This window comes from Salmo salar, chromosome ssa01 (assembly GCF_905237065.1).
Source record: "Salmo salar chromosome ssa01, Ssal_v3.1, whole genome shotgun sequence".
Lineage (NCBI taxonomy): Eukaryota > Metazoa > Chordata > Actinopteri > Salmoniformes > Salmonidae > Salmo > Salmo salar.
Genome location: NC_059442.1, coordinates 158163125 through 158181251, shown reverse-complemented (window position 1 = coordinate 158181251; position 18127 = coordinate 158163125). Strand labels below are relative to the sequence as shown.

General features: G+C 45.6%; 1 protein-coding gene across 4 annotated transcripts in view; it reads right to left on the bottom strand.

Moving 5' to 3' along the window:
- Window positions 1-18127, bottom strand: part of rapgef1b (Rap guanine nucleotide exchange factor (GEF) 1b) — a 92424-nt gene that overhangs the window by 25931 nt on the left and 48366 nt on the right. For 3 of the 4 annotated variants that reach the window (XM_045693053.1, XM_014141709.2, XM_045693050.1), the window contains exons 7-10: window positions 14850-14964; window positions 14310-14496; window positions 13386-13952; window positions 13026-13243 (exon numbers count right to left, since the gene is read on the bottom strand). In XM_045693053.1, the coding sequence (XP_045549009.1) occupies window positions 13026-13243; window positions 13386-13952; window positions 14310-14496; window positions 14850-14964 (1087 nt within the window). The remainder of the gene's footprint in view (window positions 1-13025; window positions 13244-13385; window positions 13953-14309; window positions 14497-14849; window positions 14965-18127) is intronic. The other variant, XM_045693056.1, reaches the window with a different exon arrangement.

Sequence of the window (18127 nt, the reverse complement as noted above, 5' to 3'; positions counted from 1 at the left end):
CAAATGGGACAAACAAACGTACAGTCAATAACACAATAGAAAAATCTGTATACAATGTGTGCAAATGAAGTAAGGAGGTAAGGAAATAAAAAGGCCAATAGTGGCTTAGTAATTACAATTTAGCAATTTACACTGTAGTGAGGATGTGAGGATGTGCAAGTCGAAATACTGGTGTGCAAAAGAGCAGAAAAACTAAAACAAATATGGGGATAGTTGGTAGGTAGGTAGGTAGGTAGGTAGTTGGTTGGATGGGCTATTTACAGACGGGCTGTGTACAGCTGCAGCGTCAGAAAGCTGCCCTGACAGCTGACGCTTAAAGTTAGTGAGGGAGATATTAGTCTCCAACTTCAGTGATTTTTGCAATTCGTTCCAGTCATTGGCAGCAGAGAACTGGAAGGAAAGGCGGGAAAAGCAGGAGTTGGCTTTGGGGATGACCAGTGAAATATACCTGCTAGAGCGCCTGCTACGGGTGGAAGTTGCTATGGTGACCAGTGAGCTGATATAAGGCAGAGCTTTACCTCGCAAAGACTTATAGATGACCTGGAGCCAGTGGGTTTGGCGAAGAATATGTAGCGAGGACCAGCCAACGAGAGCATTCAGGTCGCAGTGCTGGGTAGTATATTTGGCTTTGGTGACAAAATGGATGGCACTGTGATAGACTGCATCCAATTTGCTGAGTAGAGTGTTGGAGCAAGGATCGGTAGGATGGTCAGTTTTACGAGGGTATGTTTGGCAACATGAGTGAAGGAGGCTTTGTTGCGAAATAGGAAGCCAATTCTAGATTTAACTTTGGATTGGAGATGCTTAATGTGAGACTGGAAGGAGAGTTTACATTCTAACCAGACACCTAGGTATTTATAGTTGTCCACATATTCTAAGTTCGAACCGTCCAGAGTAGTGATGCTAGTCGGGCAGGCGGGTGCGGGCAGCGATCGGTTGAAGAGCATGCATTTAGTTTTACTTGCATTTAAGAGCAGTCAGAGGCCATGGAAGGAGTGTTGTACAGCATTGAAGCTTGTTTGGAGGTTTGTTAACACAGTGTCCAAAGAAGGGCCAAATGTATACAGAATGGTGTCGTCTGTGTAGAGGTGGATCAAAGATCATTTGATATATACAGAGAAAAAATAGTTGACCCGAGAATTGAACCCTGTGGCACCCCCATAGAGACTGCCAGAGGTCTGGACAACAGGCCCTCCGAAATTGACACGCTGAACTCTGTGAGAAGTTGTTAGTGAACCAGGCGAGGCAGTCATTTGAGACACCAAGGCTGTTAACCTGTTAGGGCTAGGGGGCAGTATTGACACGGCTGGATAAAAAGCATACCCGATTTAATCTGGTTACCACTCCTACCCAGTAACTAGACTATGCATATACTTATTACATATGGATAGAAAACACCCTCAATTTTCTAAAACTGTTTGAATGGTGTCTGTGAGTATAACAGAACTCAAATGGCAGGTCAAAACCTGAGAGATTCCTTTACAGGAAGTGGCCTGTCTGACCATTTCTTGAACTTGTTTTCCATCTCTATCATTTACTAAGGATATCTGCTCTAACGTGACACTTCCCACGTCGTCCATAGGCGCTCAGAGCCCGGGAAAAAACAGAATGTCGTCATTCCAGCCCCAGGCTGAAACACATTATCGCCTTTCTCAAGTGGCCGATCAAGGGACACTGGGCTTTGGGATTTTTTCCTCTGTTTGCCGAAAAGGAGATTCCCTGTCGGAATATTATCGCTTTTCTACGAGAAAAATGTCGTAAAAATTGATTTTAAACAGCGGTTGACATGCTTCGAAGTACGGTAATGGAATATTTAGAATTTTATTGTCACGAATTGCGCCATGCGCGCGACACTTCTTTACTATTTCGGATAGTGTCTGGAACGCACGAACAAAACGCCGCTATTCGGATATAACGATGGATTATTTTGGACCAAACCAACATTTGTTATTGAAGTAGCAGTCCTGGGTGTGCATTCTGACGAAGACAACAAAAGGTAATCAAACTTTTATAATAGTAAATATGATTATGGTGAGTGCTAAACTTGCCGGGTGTCTAAATAGCGAGCCCGTGATGCCTGGGCTATGTACTTAGAATATTGCAAAATGTGCTTTCACCAAAAGCTATTTTAAAATCGGACATATCGAGTGCATAGAGGAGGTCTGTATCTATAATTCTTAAAATAATTGTTATGCTTTTTGTGAACGTTTATCGTGAGTAATTTAGTAAAATGTTAGCGAATTCCCCGGAAGTTTGCGGGGGTATGCTAGTTCTGAACGTCACATGCTAATGTAAAAAGCTGGTTTTTGATATAAATATGAACTTGATTGAACAAAACATGCATGTATTGTATAACATAATGTCCTAAGGTTGTCATCTGATGAAGATCATCAAAGGTGAGTGCTGCATTTAGCTGTCTTCTGGGTTTTGGTGACATTATATGCTGGCTTGAAAAATGGGTGTCTGATTATTTCTGGCTTGGTACTCTGCTGACATAATCTAATGTTTTGCTTTCGTTGTAAAGCCTTTTTGAAATCGGACAGTGTGGTTAGATTAACGAGAGTCTTGTCTTTAAATGGCTGTAAAATAGTCATATGTTTGAGAAATTGAAGTAATAGGATTTTTAAGGTTTTGAAAATCGCGCCACAGGCTGGCAGTGGCTGTTACGTAGGTGGGACGCAAGCGTCCCACCTAGCCCATAGAGGTTAAGTCTGCCGATAAGAATACGGTGATTGACAGAGTCGAAAGCCTTGGCCAGGTCGATGAAGACGGCTGCACAGTACTGTCTTTTATCGATGGCAGTTATGATATAATTTAGGACCTTGAGCGTGGCTGAGGTGCACCTGTGACCAGCTCGGAAACCAGATTGCATAGCGGAGAAGGTACGGTGGGATTTGAGATGGTCGGTGATCTGTTTGTTCACTTGGCTTTCGAAGACTTTAGAAAGGCAGGGCAGGATGGATATAGGTCTGTAAAAGTTTGGGTCAAGAGTGTCTCCCCCTTTGAAGAGGCAGATCACCGCCTCCAATCTTTAGCAATCTCAGACGATACAAAAGAGAAGTTGAATAGACTAGTAATAGGGGATGCGACAATGGCGGCGGATTATTTTAGGAAGAGAGGGTCCAGATTGTCTAGCCCAGCTGATTTGTAGATATCCAGATATTGCAGCTCTTTCAGAACATCATCTGTCTGGATTTGGGTGAAGGAGAAGCGGGGAGGGGGGGGGCCTTGGGCCAGTTGCTGCGGGGGGGTGCAGAGCTGTTGGCCGGGGTTGGGGTAGCCAGGTGGAAAGCATGACCAGTCGTAAAGAAATGCTTATTGAAATTCTCTATTATCATGGATTTATCAGGGGTGACAGTGTTTTCTAGTCTCAGTGCAGTGGGCAGCTGGGAGGAGGTGCTCTTATTCTCCATGGACTTTACAGTGTCCCAAATCATTTTGGAAGTAGTGCTGCAGGATGCAAATTTCTGTTTGAAAAAGCTAGACTTTGCTTTCCTAACTGCCTGTGTATATTGGTTCCTGACAACCCTGAAAAGTTGCTTATTGCGGGGACTATTCGATGCTTTTGCAGTCCGCCACAGGGTGTTTTTGTGCTGGTAAAGGGCAGTCAAGTCAGGAGTGAAGCAAGGCCCATATCTGTTCTTAGTTCTACATTTTTGAAAGGGGCATGCTTATTTAAGATGGTGAGGAAAGCACTTTTAAAGAATAACCAGGGATCCTTTACTGACGCGATGAGGTCAATATCCTTCCAGGATACCCGGGCCAGGTTGATTAGAATGGCCTGCTCGCAGAAGTGTTTTAGAGAGCGCTTGACAGTGATGAGGGGTGGTCGTTTGACAGCGGCCCCATAACGGACGCAGGCAATGAGGCAGTGATCGATGAGATCCTGGTTAAAAACAGCAGAGGTGTATTTAGAGGGCAGGTTGGTCAGGATGATATGAGGGTGCCCATGTCTACGGATTTGGGGTTGTACCTGGTAGGTTCCTTGATAATTTGTGTGAGATTGTAGCTTAGATTGTAGGACGGCCGGGGTGTTAACCTCTATGGGCTAGGTGGGACGCAAGCGTCCCACTCGTGGTGCACTCCATCAACAGCAGGTGCATTTCAAGAGCGGCAAATTTGAATCCAAATAAATGTCAAAATTCAAATTTTTCAAACATACAACTATTTTACACCCTTTGAAAGATAAACATCTCCTTAATCTAACCACGTTTTACGATTTCAAAAAGGTTTTACGGCGAAAGCATAAATTTAGAGTATGTTAGGACAGTACATTTACAAGAGTTGTGTGTAATGTTGTGCCAATTCAAAGACAGGCGTCACCAAAACCATAAAATCAGCTAAAATGATGCACTAACCTTTTACAATCTCCAACAGATGACACTCCTAGGACATTGTGTTAGACAATGCATGCATTTTTAGTTCTATCAAGTTCATATTTATATCCAAAAACAGCGTTTTACTGTGGCGTTGATGTTCAGGAAATCGTTTCCCTCCAATAACCGGCATTCAAGTCAGCACCACAAATTAAATAATTAAAATTAGAAAACATTGGTAAAATATTATATTGTCATTTAAAGAATTATAGATTTACATCTCTTGAACGCAATCAACTTGCCAGATTTAAAAATAACCTTACTGGGAAATCACACTTTGCAATAATCTGAGCACTGCGCCCAGAAAAATACGCGTTGCGATACAGACTAGCCGCCATGTTGGGGAGATCTAAAATCGAAAATACTATGTAAATAATCCATTACCTTTGATTCTCTTCATCAGATGTCACTTCCAGGTATCACAGGTCCATAACGAATGTAGTTTTGTTCAAAAAAGCTCAACATTTATGTCCAAAAATCTCCGTCTTGTTAGCACATGATCTAAGCCCGCCGGACTTCACTTCATGAACGAGGGGAAAAAATATATTTACGTTCGTTCAAACATGTCAAACGTTGTATAGCATAAATCATTAGGGCCTTTTTTAACCAGAACATGAATAATATTCAAGGTGGACGAATGCATTCTCTTTTATAACGTATTGGAACGAGGGTACCCAACATGAACTCGCGCGCCATGTGTCTAATGGGACATCATCGTTCCATGGCTCTTGTTCGGTCAGATCTCCCTCCAGAAGACTCAAAACACGTTGTAAAGGCTGGTGACATCTAGTGGAAGCAATAGGAAGTGCCAAAATATTCCTCAGCCCCTGTGTTTTTCAATGGCATAGGTTTAAAGGTAATACAACACATCAGATATCCACTTCCTGTCAGAATCTGTCTCAGGGTTTTGCCTGCCAAATGAGTTCTGTTATACTCACAGACACCATTCAAACAGTTTTAGAAACTTTAGGGTGTTTTCTATCCATATATAATAAGTATATGCATATTCTAGTTACTGGGTAGGATTAGTAACCAGATTAAATCGGGTACATTTTTTTATCCAGCCGTGCAAATACAGCCCCCTTGCCCTAACAGGTTAAGCATATCCCAATTTAGGTCACCTAGCAGTACGAACTCTGACGATAGATGGGGGGCAATCAATTCACATATGGTGTCCAGGGCACAGCTGGGAGCTGAGGGGGGGTCTATAACAAGTGGCAACAGTGAGGGACTTATTTCTGGAGAGATGGATCTTTAAAAGTAGAAGGTCGAACTGTTTGGGCATAGACCAGGATAGTATGACAGAACTCTGCAGGCTCTCTCTACAGTAGATTGCAATTCCGCCCCCTTTAGCAGTTCTGTCTTGATGGAAAATGTTGTAATTGGGGATGGAATTTTTGGTGGCCTTCCTAAGCCAGGATTCAGACACGGCTAGGACATCAAGGTTGATGGAGTGTGCTAAAGCAGTGAATAAAGCAAACTTAGGAAGGCGGCTTCTGATGTTAACATGCATGAACCCATCGCTTTTATGTCTGCAGAAGTCAACAAATGAGAGCGCCTGGGGACACACAGGGCCTGGGTTAACCTCTACATCACCAGAGGAACAGAAGAGGAGTAGGATGAAGGCTATGAAAACTGGTCGCCCAGTGCTTTGGGAACAGAGAATAAAAGGAGCCGATTTCTGGGCGTGGTAGAATAGATTCAGGGCATAGTGTACAGACAAGGGTATGGTAGGGTGCGAGTACAGTGGGGGGTAAACCTAGGCATTGAGTGACGATGAGAGAGGTTTCATCTCTGGAGGTGCCTGTTAAGCTAGGTGCGGTCTCCGCATGTGTGGGGGGTGGGACAAGGGGGTTATCTGAGGCATGTTGAGCAGAACTAGGGGCGCCGCAGTAAAATAAAACAATGAGAGCTGCCTGAAAAACAGTATGCAAGGCATATTGACATTAGAGAAAGGCATAAAGCAATCACAGGTGTTCATTGGGAGAGCTATGACAACAACGGGTGAGACAACAACGGGTAAACAGCTAGGACAACCACAACAGGTAAATGGCGATGAATGGGCAGAGAGGTTCAGTTAGCTACACACAGGCCCTGAGTTCAAGGCTGGGGCCGGGCCGACAGATAAACAAAATGAAGTACCGTGTTAATGAACAGTCCAGCAGGCATCAGCTGTGTAGCCGAGTGATCATATGGTCCAATGAGGAGCAAAGATGAGACAGGGAGCCGTTCGGTAGTCGATTACTACGTAAGGCGAGCAGGAGACACGGCATTCAGGAAGCTAGCAGGCTGGGGCTAGCAGATGGATCAACACCAACATCCACGACGCGGAGGCCAGTTGAGCGCACATCGGCCGAATTACGTCAGCAGACCAGTCGTGATGGATCGGCGGGGCTCCGTGTTGACAAAGGGTCCAGGCCAATTGGCAAGAGAGGTATTGTAGTTGGTTTACTTCGTTTGCTAGCTGGGAAATGGGCCAAGCTTGAGGCTAGCTGGTGCATGCTTCTGGACAAGGGTGTTAGCCACAGTAGCAACTAGCTAGCTGCGAAGATCTGGTGTGATGGTCCAGAGCTTGCGGCAGGAATCCGGTGATGTAGTGGGGGGAAAAAAGCAGTCCGATATGCTCAGGGCTGATATCATGCTGTGCAGACTGGCAGGTACTATCCAGGCTAAAGCGGCTGGAGTTTGAGCTAAAAGATAAAAACCACTAACAGTAGCTAACAATGACTGAAAAGCTAGTAGCTAATTAGCTGGCTAGCTTCTTTTGGAGGGTGAGGCGAGTTGCAGGAAGGTATATTTAATTTGAAAATGGAAAAAAAGAGATTGAGATAATGAAATGTACACAAAAAGACAAACGAAAAAGACAATATTTACATGGGATGAAAACAAGCACATCTTACTGCTCCGCCATCTTGGTTTTATCGCTGCACCATCGAGAGCATCCTGACTGGTTGCATCACTGCCAAAACTTTTTGAGGAGCTGAGGACCCATGCCAAATATTTAAAGTCTCCTGAGGGGGAATAGGTTTTGTCGTGCCCTCTTCATGACTGTCTTGGTGTGCTTGGACCATATTAGTTTGTTAGTGATGTGGACGCCAAGGAACTTGAAACTCTCAACCTGCTCCACTACAGCCCCGTCAATGAGAATGGGGGCGTGCTCGGTCCTCTTTTTCCTGTAGTCCACAATCATCTCCTTTGTCTTGATCACGTTGAGGGAGAGGTTGTTGTCCTGGCACCACACGGCCAGGTCTCTGACCTCCTCCCTATAGGCTGTCTCGTTGTTGTCGGTGATCAGGCCTACCACTGTTGTGTCATCTGCAAACTTAAATGATGGCGTTGGAGTCGTGCCTGGCTGTGCAGTCATGAGTGAACAGGGAGTACAGGAGGGGGCTGAGCATGCCCCCCTGAGGGGCCCCTGTGTTGAGGATCAGCATGGCGGATGTGTTGTTATCTACCCTTACCACCTGGGGGCGGCCCGTCAGGAAGTCCAGGATCCAGTTGCAGTGGGAGGTGTTTAGTCCCAGGGTCCTTAGCTTATTGGTGAGCTTTGAGGGCACTATGGTGTTGAACGCTGAGCTGTAGTCAATGAATAGCATTCTCCCATAGGTGTTCCTTTTGTCCAGGTGGGAAAGGGCAGTGTGGAATGCAATAGAGATAGCATCATCTGTAGATCTGTTAGGGCGGTATGCAAATTGGAGTGGGTCTATCGTTTCTGGGATAATGTTGTTGATGTGAGCCATGACCAGCCTTTCAAAGCACTGCATGGCTACAGACGTGAGTGCTATGGGTCGGTAGTCATTTAGGCAGGTTACCTTAGTGTTCTCGGGCACAGGGACTATGGTGGTCTGCTTAAAACATGTTGGTATTACAGACTCAGACAGGGAGAGGTTGAAAATGTCAGTGAAGACACTTGCCAGTTGTTCAGCGCATGCACACAGTACACGTCCTGGTAATCCGTCTGGCCCTGCGGCCTTGTGAATGTTGACCTGTCTAAAGGTCTTACTCACATCAGCTGCGGAGAGCGCGATCACACAGTCTTCCGGAACAGAACATGCTCTCATGCATTTTTCAGTGTTACTTGCCTCGAAGCGAGCATAGAAGTAGTTTAGCTCGTCTGATAGGCTCATGTCACTGGGCAGCTCTCATCTGTGCTTCCCTTTGTAGCCTGTAATGGTTTGCAAGCCCTGCCACATCCGACAAGCGTCAGAACCGGTGTAGCACGATTCGATCTTAGTCCTGTATTTGCCTGTTTGATGGTTCATCGGAGGGCATAGCGGGATTTCTTATAAGCTTCTGGGTTAGAGTCCCGCTCCTTGAAAGTGGCAGCTCTAGCCTTTAGCTCAGTGCGGATGTTGCCTGTAAACCTTGGCTTCTGGTTGGGGTATCTACGTATGGTCACTGTGAGGACGACGTCATCAATGCACGTATTGTTGAAGCAAATGACTGATGTGGCGTACTCCTCAATGCCATTGGAGGAATCCCGGAACATATTCCAGTATGTGCTAGCAAAACAGTCCTGTAGCTTAGCATCTGCTTCATCTGACCACTTTTTTATTGATCAAGTCACTGGTGCTCCCTGCTTTAATTTTTGCTTGTAAAGCAGAAATCAGGAGGATAGAATTATGGTCAGATATGCCAAATGGGCGAGGGAGAGCTTTGTATGCGTCTCTGTGTGGAGTAAAGATGGTCCAGAGTTTTTTCCCCCCCGGTTTGCACATTTAACATGCTGATAGAAATTTGGTAAGACTGATTTAAGTTTCCCTGCATTAAAGTCCCCGGTCACTAGGAGCGCCGCCTCTGGATGAGCGGTTTCCTATTTGCTTATGGCAGAATACAGCTCATTTAGTACGGTCTTAGTGCCAGCATCAGTCTGTGGGGGTACGAAAAATACAGATAAACTCTCTAGGTAGATAGAGTATCTCATGATAAGCTGTAGACCACACTATCTCAGGCAAGCAAAACCTCAAAACTTCCTTAGATATCATGCACTATCTGTTATTTACAAAAATACATAGTCCTCCGCCCCTTGTCTTACTAGACTCTGCTGTTCTATCCTGCCAATACAGCGTATTACCAGCCAGCTGTATGTTGATAATGTCGTCGTTCAGTCACAACTCCGTGAAGCATAAGATATTACAGTTTTGAATGTCAAGTTGGTAGTTTAATCTTCCACGTAGGTCATCGATTTTATTTTCCAAAGATTGTACGTTTGCTAGAAGAATGGAAGGCAGTAGGGGTTTATTCGATCGCCTACGAATTCTCAGAAGGTAGCCCGCCCTCCAGTCCCTTTTTCTCCGCCTTTTCTTGACGCTAATGATGGGGATCTGGGCCTGTTCCCGGGAAAGCAGTATGTCATTCATGTCGGCCTCCTCAGATTTGTTAAAGAAAAAAAATGATTCTGCCAGTTTGTGGTGAGTAATGCAGTTCTGATGTGCAGACTATATTTTCGGTCATAAGCGACAGTAGCAGCAACATTATGTACAAAATAAGTAAAAAAAAAACAATTGTTGCAAAAAAAAAAAAATAGGAACACGTAAAACATCAGACTTCTTCTCTGGCGCAATCTTAATTAAGCAATCAGCATCCCATCAAATTAAAGTGTGTGTGTGTGTGTGTGTCAGTCACCAGAGCTCAATACAATTAAACACTTATGGGAGATTATGGATCGGCACCTGAGACAGTGTTTTACACCACCATCAACAAAACACCAAATGATGGAATTTCTGGTGGAAGAATGGTATAGATTCCAGACACTTGCAGAATCTATGCCAAGGTGCATTGAAGCTGTTGTGGTGGCTCGTGGTGACCCAATGCCTTATTAAGACACTTTATGTTGGTGTTTCCATTATTTTGGCAGTTACCTGTTCATCATGAGCACACCTTTATCATAATCAATGTTGGAACCATGCCCAGAGACGAACAACAAAATGCATCAAAACAGGCGAAACATAACAGCGCGGATGTTGCCTCAGGAGAAACACAACCACATCATTCAGGGCTATCAACAGTCAGATCCAGACAACACAGCCCTGGAGGCCTGCCAATTTGGGCCGTCAGGGCCAATCAGGTAGACTCACCATAGGCGTGGTCAGCGAGGCATGTCCACTCAGGTAGGAGGAGCTAGAAACCGATAGGCTGAGGCCTAGGCCAGAGCCCGCCTCCTCCGCCGCCACCACCAATGACGGCTGGAGGTGGCACGACAGAGAGGAGGATGAGGAGGAAGAGGGGGAGGAAGAGTGGGAGGCCTGAGGAGGAGAGGAAGGAGAAAATGGAAGAAAAAAGGAATGGGGAAAGATAGATAAGAAAGAGACAGAAGCAGTGAGAATAGGGAGCAAAAAGGAATAGGGGAAGAAAAAATACATGAAAGAGATTAAGAAGAGACAAAGAAAGAAAAGTAGTAAAGTTTATTACCCTAGATATAGAACAGATGGAGCAGCCGTTTTAGAACCAGAGCCAGAAAAGAGAGTTAAGCAGAGGACAGCACCAGTAATGATGGTGACTGTCAGACATGCAGAAATCTACCACAGAAGAAGGGAATCAATGGAGAAGACTCTGAACATGAATCCAGTGTAATTAGTTCAGCCACACGGTCAGCAAAAGTCAAAGGGCATTGCTAGGGTCATCATTAGGGGTCAGAAGCATAGAAGTCACCAAATAGTCCAGACAGCTGCATTCGCTCAGTGTTCAGATCTGACTGCGGCACGCTAAACCTACCAAGCTCTCATGGTCTGATTACGGTCCAAACTCTACAGCTTCAAAGAAACCAGGTCAACTACAAGGCCCAAAACACACTTGGAATATGATTCACCTTCCCCATCAGTCTTCTTATCTGACTGGCACTGGCAGACTGTCAAAATGGCATTTTTTTCACAAAGCCGTGTAAATCCTGTAACATGGTGGCTTATTGGACAAGAGGAATAGGATGAGGAGGTAAACAGGCTTATCCCACCCGGGCCTCGACCTCATTAAGTCCACTACACCACCAGATTACCAGGAGAGAGAGAGGGAGGAGGGTGAGGAGATGGAGAGAAATACAGTTGGAGGAAAATAATACTTTACAACAGAAATCATCAAAACAAAGGTCTGGAAAGTGTTAAACTAGAGAGTTGTTAGTGGACGGCAGAAGACCGCAGATGGTCTCTCTCAGTGGCGTCCTACTGTATGAAGTGACGTCAGCTTACTGTTAGGGCTGGGAATTGCCTCACAATACTTAGGTGCCAATAGGATATGTATTGCAATTCTCACAATTCTATATGTATAGCGATTCTATACTGTGATTTTATTGCGGTTCGATGTTCCAAACATATTGCTAAACCCATGTCTCCTGCAGAGGGACAAGAGAGTCATGAGAAAACAAGTTTTGATCAGTCATGGAAATAAAAGTGCTGAAACCAAATTGGCTCCCTATTTAAAAAGATGGAGAACAAGCTATGAAGGAAAAATACAACCAACTGACTCATTGTAATGGCTGGAATGGAACGGTATCAAACACATCAAACATATGGAAACCACATGTTTGACTCTGTTCCATTTATACGATTACAGATATTACAATGAACCCTTCCTCCTATAGCTCCTCCCACCAGCCTCTGCTAGCCTCTACCCAGGTCTAGTCTGACAAATCAAATGACACAAGTGTCTAACTGGTGACACCATAAAGGTTTTATCTCTACAGGTTAATGCATAGTCTAACCTCACCACTTGACACCTCAATCCCCAGTTATGTTGAACCAATCCCCATTAACCTGAAAATCGATCTGGCTTCCCTAGCCACTCCCCCACAGCTCCCCCCTTTATAGACTGATTGACCGAGAAAAGAAGAAAAATGAGAGCGCAAGAAGAAAAAACAAGAGAACGAGAGACTAGGCAGACTGAACAAAACCAGCGAGATACCAGCGAGAGATGGAGGAATGGCTTCCTGCAAGAATGCAGCTTTGGACTTGTCCTTTCCAGCCAACCAGCCTATAACCAACCTGACGAGTACAAATAACCTCAGAGTTTTTCTTCCAGGTCGTGTTCAAAAAAGACTGAAACAGAGAGGGTCCAATAAGAAAGGTCCCTTTTCCTTTCCTGTTCCACATTTTAAAACATGTTCCATCACATGCCCTAATCTACATTGACACGTGTTCTGGTTGCAAATGACCTATAGACAGTCAACTGTCTTCTGGGGTGTCATACAGCATAAATGACCCCCGTGGAAATCCGATGCCTCAACTTTGACCCCTAGGCAATAACTAATGTTGCACGACCATGACCTCACTGTTTTGGTTTCACCACAGGGGGGTTAAACTTTCACCTTTTAGATTACCATGTTTAATTGTTGACATGGAACTAAGTTAGAAGTGTTAAATCATCAACCTTAAACCCCTACGAGTAAAACATTTAACCGTTCAGAACTCAACCATGACCACATGGATGTCCACCTGGAGAGGAGACCTCACACAAAGAACCGTGGGCCCCGATTCTTCCCACTTTTCCCATAGTGTGCACTGGCAGGCTCCACCTTCATAACCAATGCATCATCTCTAGTGTCCTTCTGAAACAAGACCTCTACAGAGGATTGACAAATTCTGAGGTGGCGTAGCCAATAAGGGCTCCCAAAATGGTTGAGTGGGGGGTGAAGACTTGATGGTGAATACACACACTCACCAGCTGCCTCTGCTTGGGGGGCAGGGCGGGGGGCGGGAAGAGGGGTATGGGAAGGGGCTCGTGGACCGAGTCGGTGCTACTGAAGGAGTCGTTGAGGCCGTAGACGTCCTGGAAGCGTTTGTTCCTCTGCTCATAGATGCTCTCATTCTGTGGGGTCTGGTAGAACACTGAGGGCTGGGGCTCTGAGTAGTCCTCCACAAACTGCATGTACGCCAGGACTGGAGGGAGATTACATAGGAGATTAAAAGTGATTAAAGTGAAACATTAAACACGCACACTACCAGCCTCAATTTTCTTTCCCTCTCTCTTCCAGTCCTATCCCTTCCTTTCTCCAGCACACCCCCCCTCTCTGCCACTCACCGTGCTTGTTCCTCTTCTCAGGCAGTGGAGGTGGACTAGAGGGCAGGTCGGCGTTCTCGCTAGCCAGGTACTGGGCCACGAACACCCCCCCGTTGCTCTGGGGCATGGGCGAGTTGGGCGTGAAGAGGGGGAAGGGGGGCGTGGGGTGCAGCAGCTCCTCCTCCGACAGGTTATTGTATTGGGAAGGGGACCTCTCGTTGAGGGGGCCCCCCGAGGAGCCACACCCGTCCTGATAGGGCGAAACCTGGGAGCTGCGCCGCTTCTTCTGGGGTAATGCTGGAGGAGCACTGATGCGGGATGGTTGTAAGGGGATGATGTGGGAACCGGGCTGAGGGGTCCAGTACTCAGACTGGGGTGGGTGGGGTTGTTGGTGGTGGGGGGCGGGTGGTGACCTGAACCGGGGGTGAGGAGGGACGGGGGAGGAGCACTCACTGTGGGACTCGGGGAGGGGGGACAGGGACATGACCCCTGAGGGGGTGGCGGTGGAGGGCAGGTGGGTGTCCCCCATGAAGACAGCGAGGTCCTGGTGGAGAAAGTCATAGTCGGGGTCGTAACTCTCTGTGTTGTCTGGAGAAAAAAATATATATGTTTTTATTGTCACATACACCAGATAGGTACAGTGAAATGTGTTGTAAAAGAGAGAGACAAGAGGTTAGAGAGGGGGACATTTGTAGAGAAAATAAGTGTTTGTGGTTAGGTGAGGCTGTTGACATGTAAAGTGGGTGTTTGTTCAGTCTATGTATTTCTGTCCATCTTTACTAAAACAATTGTGTGCATTGTATTGTGTGTATTTTCATTGTGTGCGAGAAAGTACGCACATGTTCAAAAATGTTTTTTTTTTCTATTTCGGTACAGACAGTGTATAAAGATCAACCGTGACTATGATGACTGTCTAATTGTATGTATATGTGTTTGTGCCCCTACCCAGTGTCTCACAGCTAGTATTTCTGGAGCACTGTCCACTGTCCTGTTCCATGGAGCAGAGCTGCTCTTCAGACCTGCTGAGCTTCCCCATGCTGCTGTAGGGCGAGAGGCGCGGAGAGTCGCACCCGTACGACTGGCTGCCCCCTGAGAAACGCCTCTGGAGGAACTCCTGCTCATAGTCCTGCTGCTGCACACACAGACAGACAGAGACACAGACAGACAGAGACAGGCAGGCACATATACACAGACAGATAATTAAAGGAGAAACCAGTTAAGTTGGCTACACAGTCAGTTTCATCAAACAATAGAAAAGTTTGTGGATATATGATGCGGTAATGGCCGGCCTAATCAAGTCTGATTTAGTCAGTCACTAGTTATGTATCCATCACTGTATCACGTTATTTCACTATAGTCTGGTAATCCACCCTGATCATACTCTGATGCAGATGCTCTATCGTAGACCAGTGTACAAGACCACAGTATTACTATCGAGTAAGTGGGTGTTATTCAACCATAACCCTTGGTGTGGGTTGGTGGTACCTGTCTGTGGACGCTGCAGGGCAGGCTGGAGCCGCGGTTCATGGGGGCCACCACTGCCACCCGGGTGGGCGACGAGGCCGACTGACGCTTCTTTGGGGGCAAAGCTGGAGGAAGACTGGAGAGAGAGAAGTAGGATGTAGGACTATCAGTGAGAATGGAGGTTTTTAGGCTTCTGATACCCAACCAGGCTGACAAAAAAAACACACAGTTTACTGCTCCTTGAGCAAGATTGTGGGATATGACACTGAGGGGTTGTTATGGTAATATCAGCATTTCCTGCTTAATGCCTCTTTTTCGATCACCTCTGGAGTAGCCCAAACAGAAGTTGGGCTTTCCAGGTTATCACACTGCAATCATCACAAGTCAATGGCAGATTTAAAGGCACATAAAATCAGCAGGTCAAGGATACATGTGGGACCATGACTGGGAAAGTGATGACAGTTATGATATGTACACACCAAACAGATACATACATGAATGTTTATATGACATCATTGGTACACACTCATGCACCAAGCTTTCTCCTGATTGGATGAGGGCTTCATTGTACGGCGTGATGCAATGACGCATAATTAGGAACTCAAGCATGCAAGACAAGACATTCCACCAATCAGGCACTCCACCTATCAAGACTCTTCCGGGACGGGATTGGACAGTTATTAAGGAAGCAGGATGTCACAATGCAGGGGGATGACCCTACTGGCTAACATACATGTCAGTCTTCGTGGATCTCCTTTGGCCAGCGAAAGTGGGGTCAGTAGCCAAGTGTGCTCTGTTCCCAGACAACATGGAGAGAGGGATGGAAAGTATGAAATGAGAGTTGAGAGACAGAGTGAATGAGAGTGAATGAGAGAGGGGAAGAAAACGTAAAGAGAGACAGACAGCAGTGCACCTCAAAAGCCTAGTAGTAGTATTTAAGGTTTTGACCTAATCTTCCGGCTAAGTCCAAGGCCTATGCATTTTTCATAGCTCCATTTCCTTAAGCCCACAGAAAATGAATGCCCGTCTACCACCTTCTGTTTCACCACCTCTTATGACAATCCCTTTTCCACTGGAGGAGAAGATCATCTAGGCCAGTGGTTCCCAAACTTTTTATAGTCCCGTACCCCTTCGAACGTTCAACCTCCAGCTGTGTACTCCCTCTAGCACCAGGGTCAGGGCACTCTCAAATGTTGTTTTTTGACATCATTGTAAGCCTGCCACACACACACACTATACGATACATTTATTAAACATAAAAATGAGTGCGAGTTCGTCGTCACAACCCGGCTCATGGGAAGTGACGAAGAGCTCTTATAGGACCAGGGCACAAATAATATTTAATAATTTAGCTCTTTATTTAGCCATCTTACATATAAAACCTTATTTGTTCATCAACAATTGTGAATAACTCACCACAGGTTAATGAGTAGGGTGTGCTTGAACGGATGTACATAGCTCTGCAATGTTTGGTTGTATTGGAGAGAGTCTCAGTCTTAAATAATTTTCCACACAGTCTGTGCCTGTATTTAGTGTTCATGCTAGTGAGGGCCGAGAATCCACTCTCACATAGGTACGTGGTTGCAAAGGGCATCAGTGTCTTAACAGCGCGATTTGCCAAGGCAAGAAACTATAAGCGCAGCCCTATCCAGAAATCTGGCAGTGGCTTCTAATTAAATAAAAATTTCACAGAAACGCTTGTTGCAATTTCGATGAGGCTCTCGTTCAGATATCGGTAAATGGACTGGAGACAGGGCATGAAAGGGATAACGAACCCAGTTGTTTGTGTCGTCCGTTTCAGGAAAGTACAAGTGTAATTGCGCACCCAGCTCACTCAGGTGCTTCGCTATATCACAATTAACATTGTCCGTAAGCTTTAGTTCATTTGCACACAAAACAATCATACAATGATGGAAAGACCTGTGTGTTGTCCTTGTTAATGCAGACAGAAAAGAGCTCCAACTTCTTAATCATAGCCTGACTTTTGTCCAGCACATTGAATATACAGTGGGGGGAAAAGTATTTGATCCCCTGCTGATTTTGTACGTTTGCCCACTGACAAAGAAAGGATCAGTCTATAATTTTAATGGTAGGTTTATTTGAACAGTGAGAGACAGAATAACAACAAAAATATCCAGAAAAATGCATGTCAGAAATGTTATAAATTGATTAGCATTTTAATGAGGGAAATAAGTATTTGACCCCCTCTCAATCAGAAAGATTTCTGGCTCCCAGGTGTCTTTTAAACAGGTAACGAGCTCAGATTAGGAGCACAATCTTAAAGGGAGTGCTCCTAACCGCACCTTGTTACCTGTAAAAAAGACACCTGTCCACAGAAGCAATCAATTAATCAGATTCCAAACTCTCCACCATGGCCAAGACCAAAGAGCTCTCCAAGGATGTCAGGGACAAGATTGTAGACCTACACAAGGCTGGAATGGGCTACAAGACCATCGCCAAGCAGCTTGGTGAAAAGGTGACAACATTTGGTGCGATTATTCGCAAATTGAAGAAACACAAAAGAACTGTCAATATCCCTCGGCCTGGGGCTCCATGCAAGATCTCACCTCGTGGAGTTGCAATGATCATGAGAACGGTGAGGAATCAGCCCAGAACTGCACGGGAGGATCTTGTCAATGATCTCAAGGCAGCTGGGACCATAGTCACCAAGAAAACAATTGGTAACACACTACGCTGTGAAGGACTGAAATCCTGCAGCGCCCGCAAGGTCCCCCTGCTCAAGAATACATATACATGCCCGTCTGAAGTTTGCCAATGAACATCTGAATGACTCAGAGGACAACTGGTTAGTGTGTTGTGGTCAGATGAGACCAAAATGGATCTCTTTGGCATCAACTCAACTCGCCGTGTTTAGAGGAGGAGGAATGCTGCCTATGACCCCAAGAACACAATCTCCACCGTCAAACATGGAGGTGGAAACATTATGCTTTGGGGGTGTTTTTCTGCTAAGGGGACAGGACAACTTCACCGCATCAAAGGGACGATGGACGGGGCCATGTCCCGTCAAATCTTGGGTGAGAACCTCCTTCCCTCAGCCAGGGCATTTAAAATGGGTCGTGGATGGGTATTCCAGCATGACAATGACCCAAAACACACGGCCAAGGCAACAAAGGAGTGGCTCAAGAAGAAGCACATTAAGGTCCTGGAGTGGCCTAGCCAGTCTCCAGACCTTAATCCCATAGAAAATCTGTGGAGGGAGATGAAGGTTCGAGTTGCCAAACATCAGCCTCAAAACCTTAATGACTTGGAGAAGATCTGCAAAGAGGAGTGGGACAAAA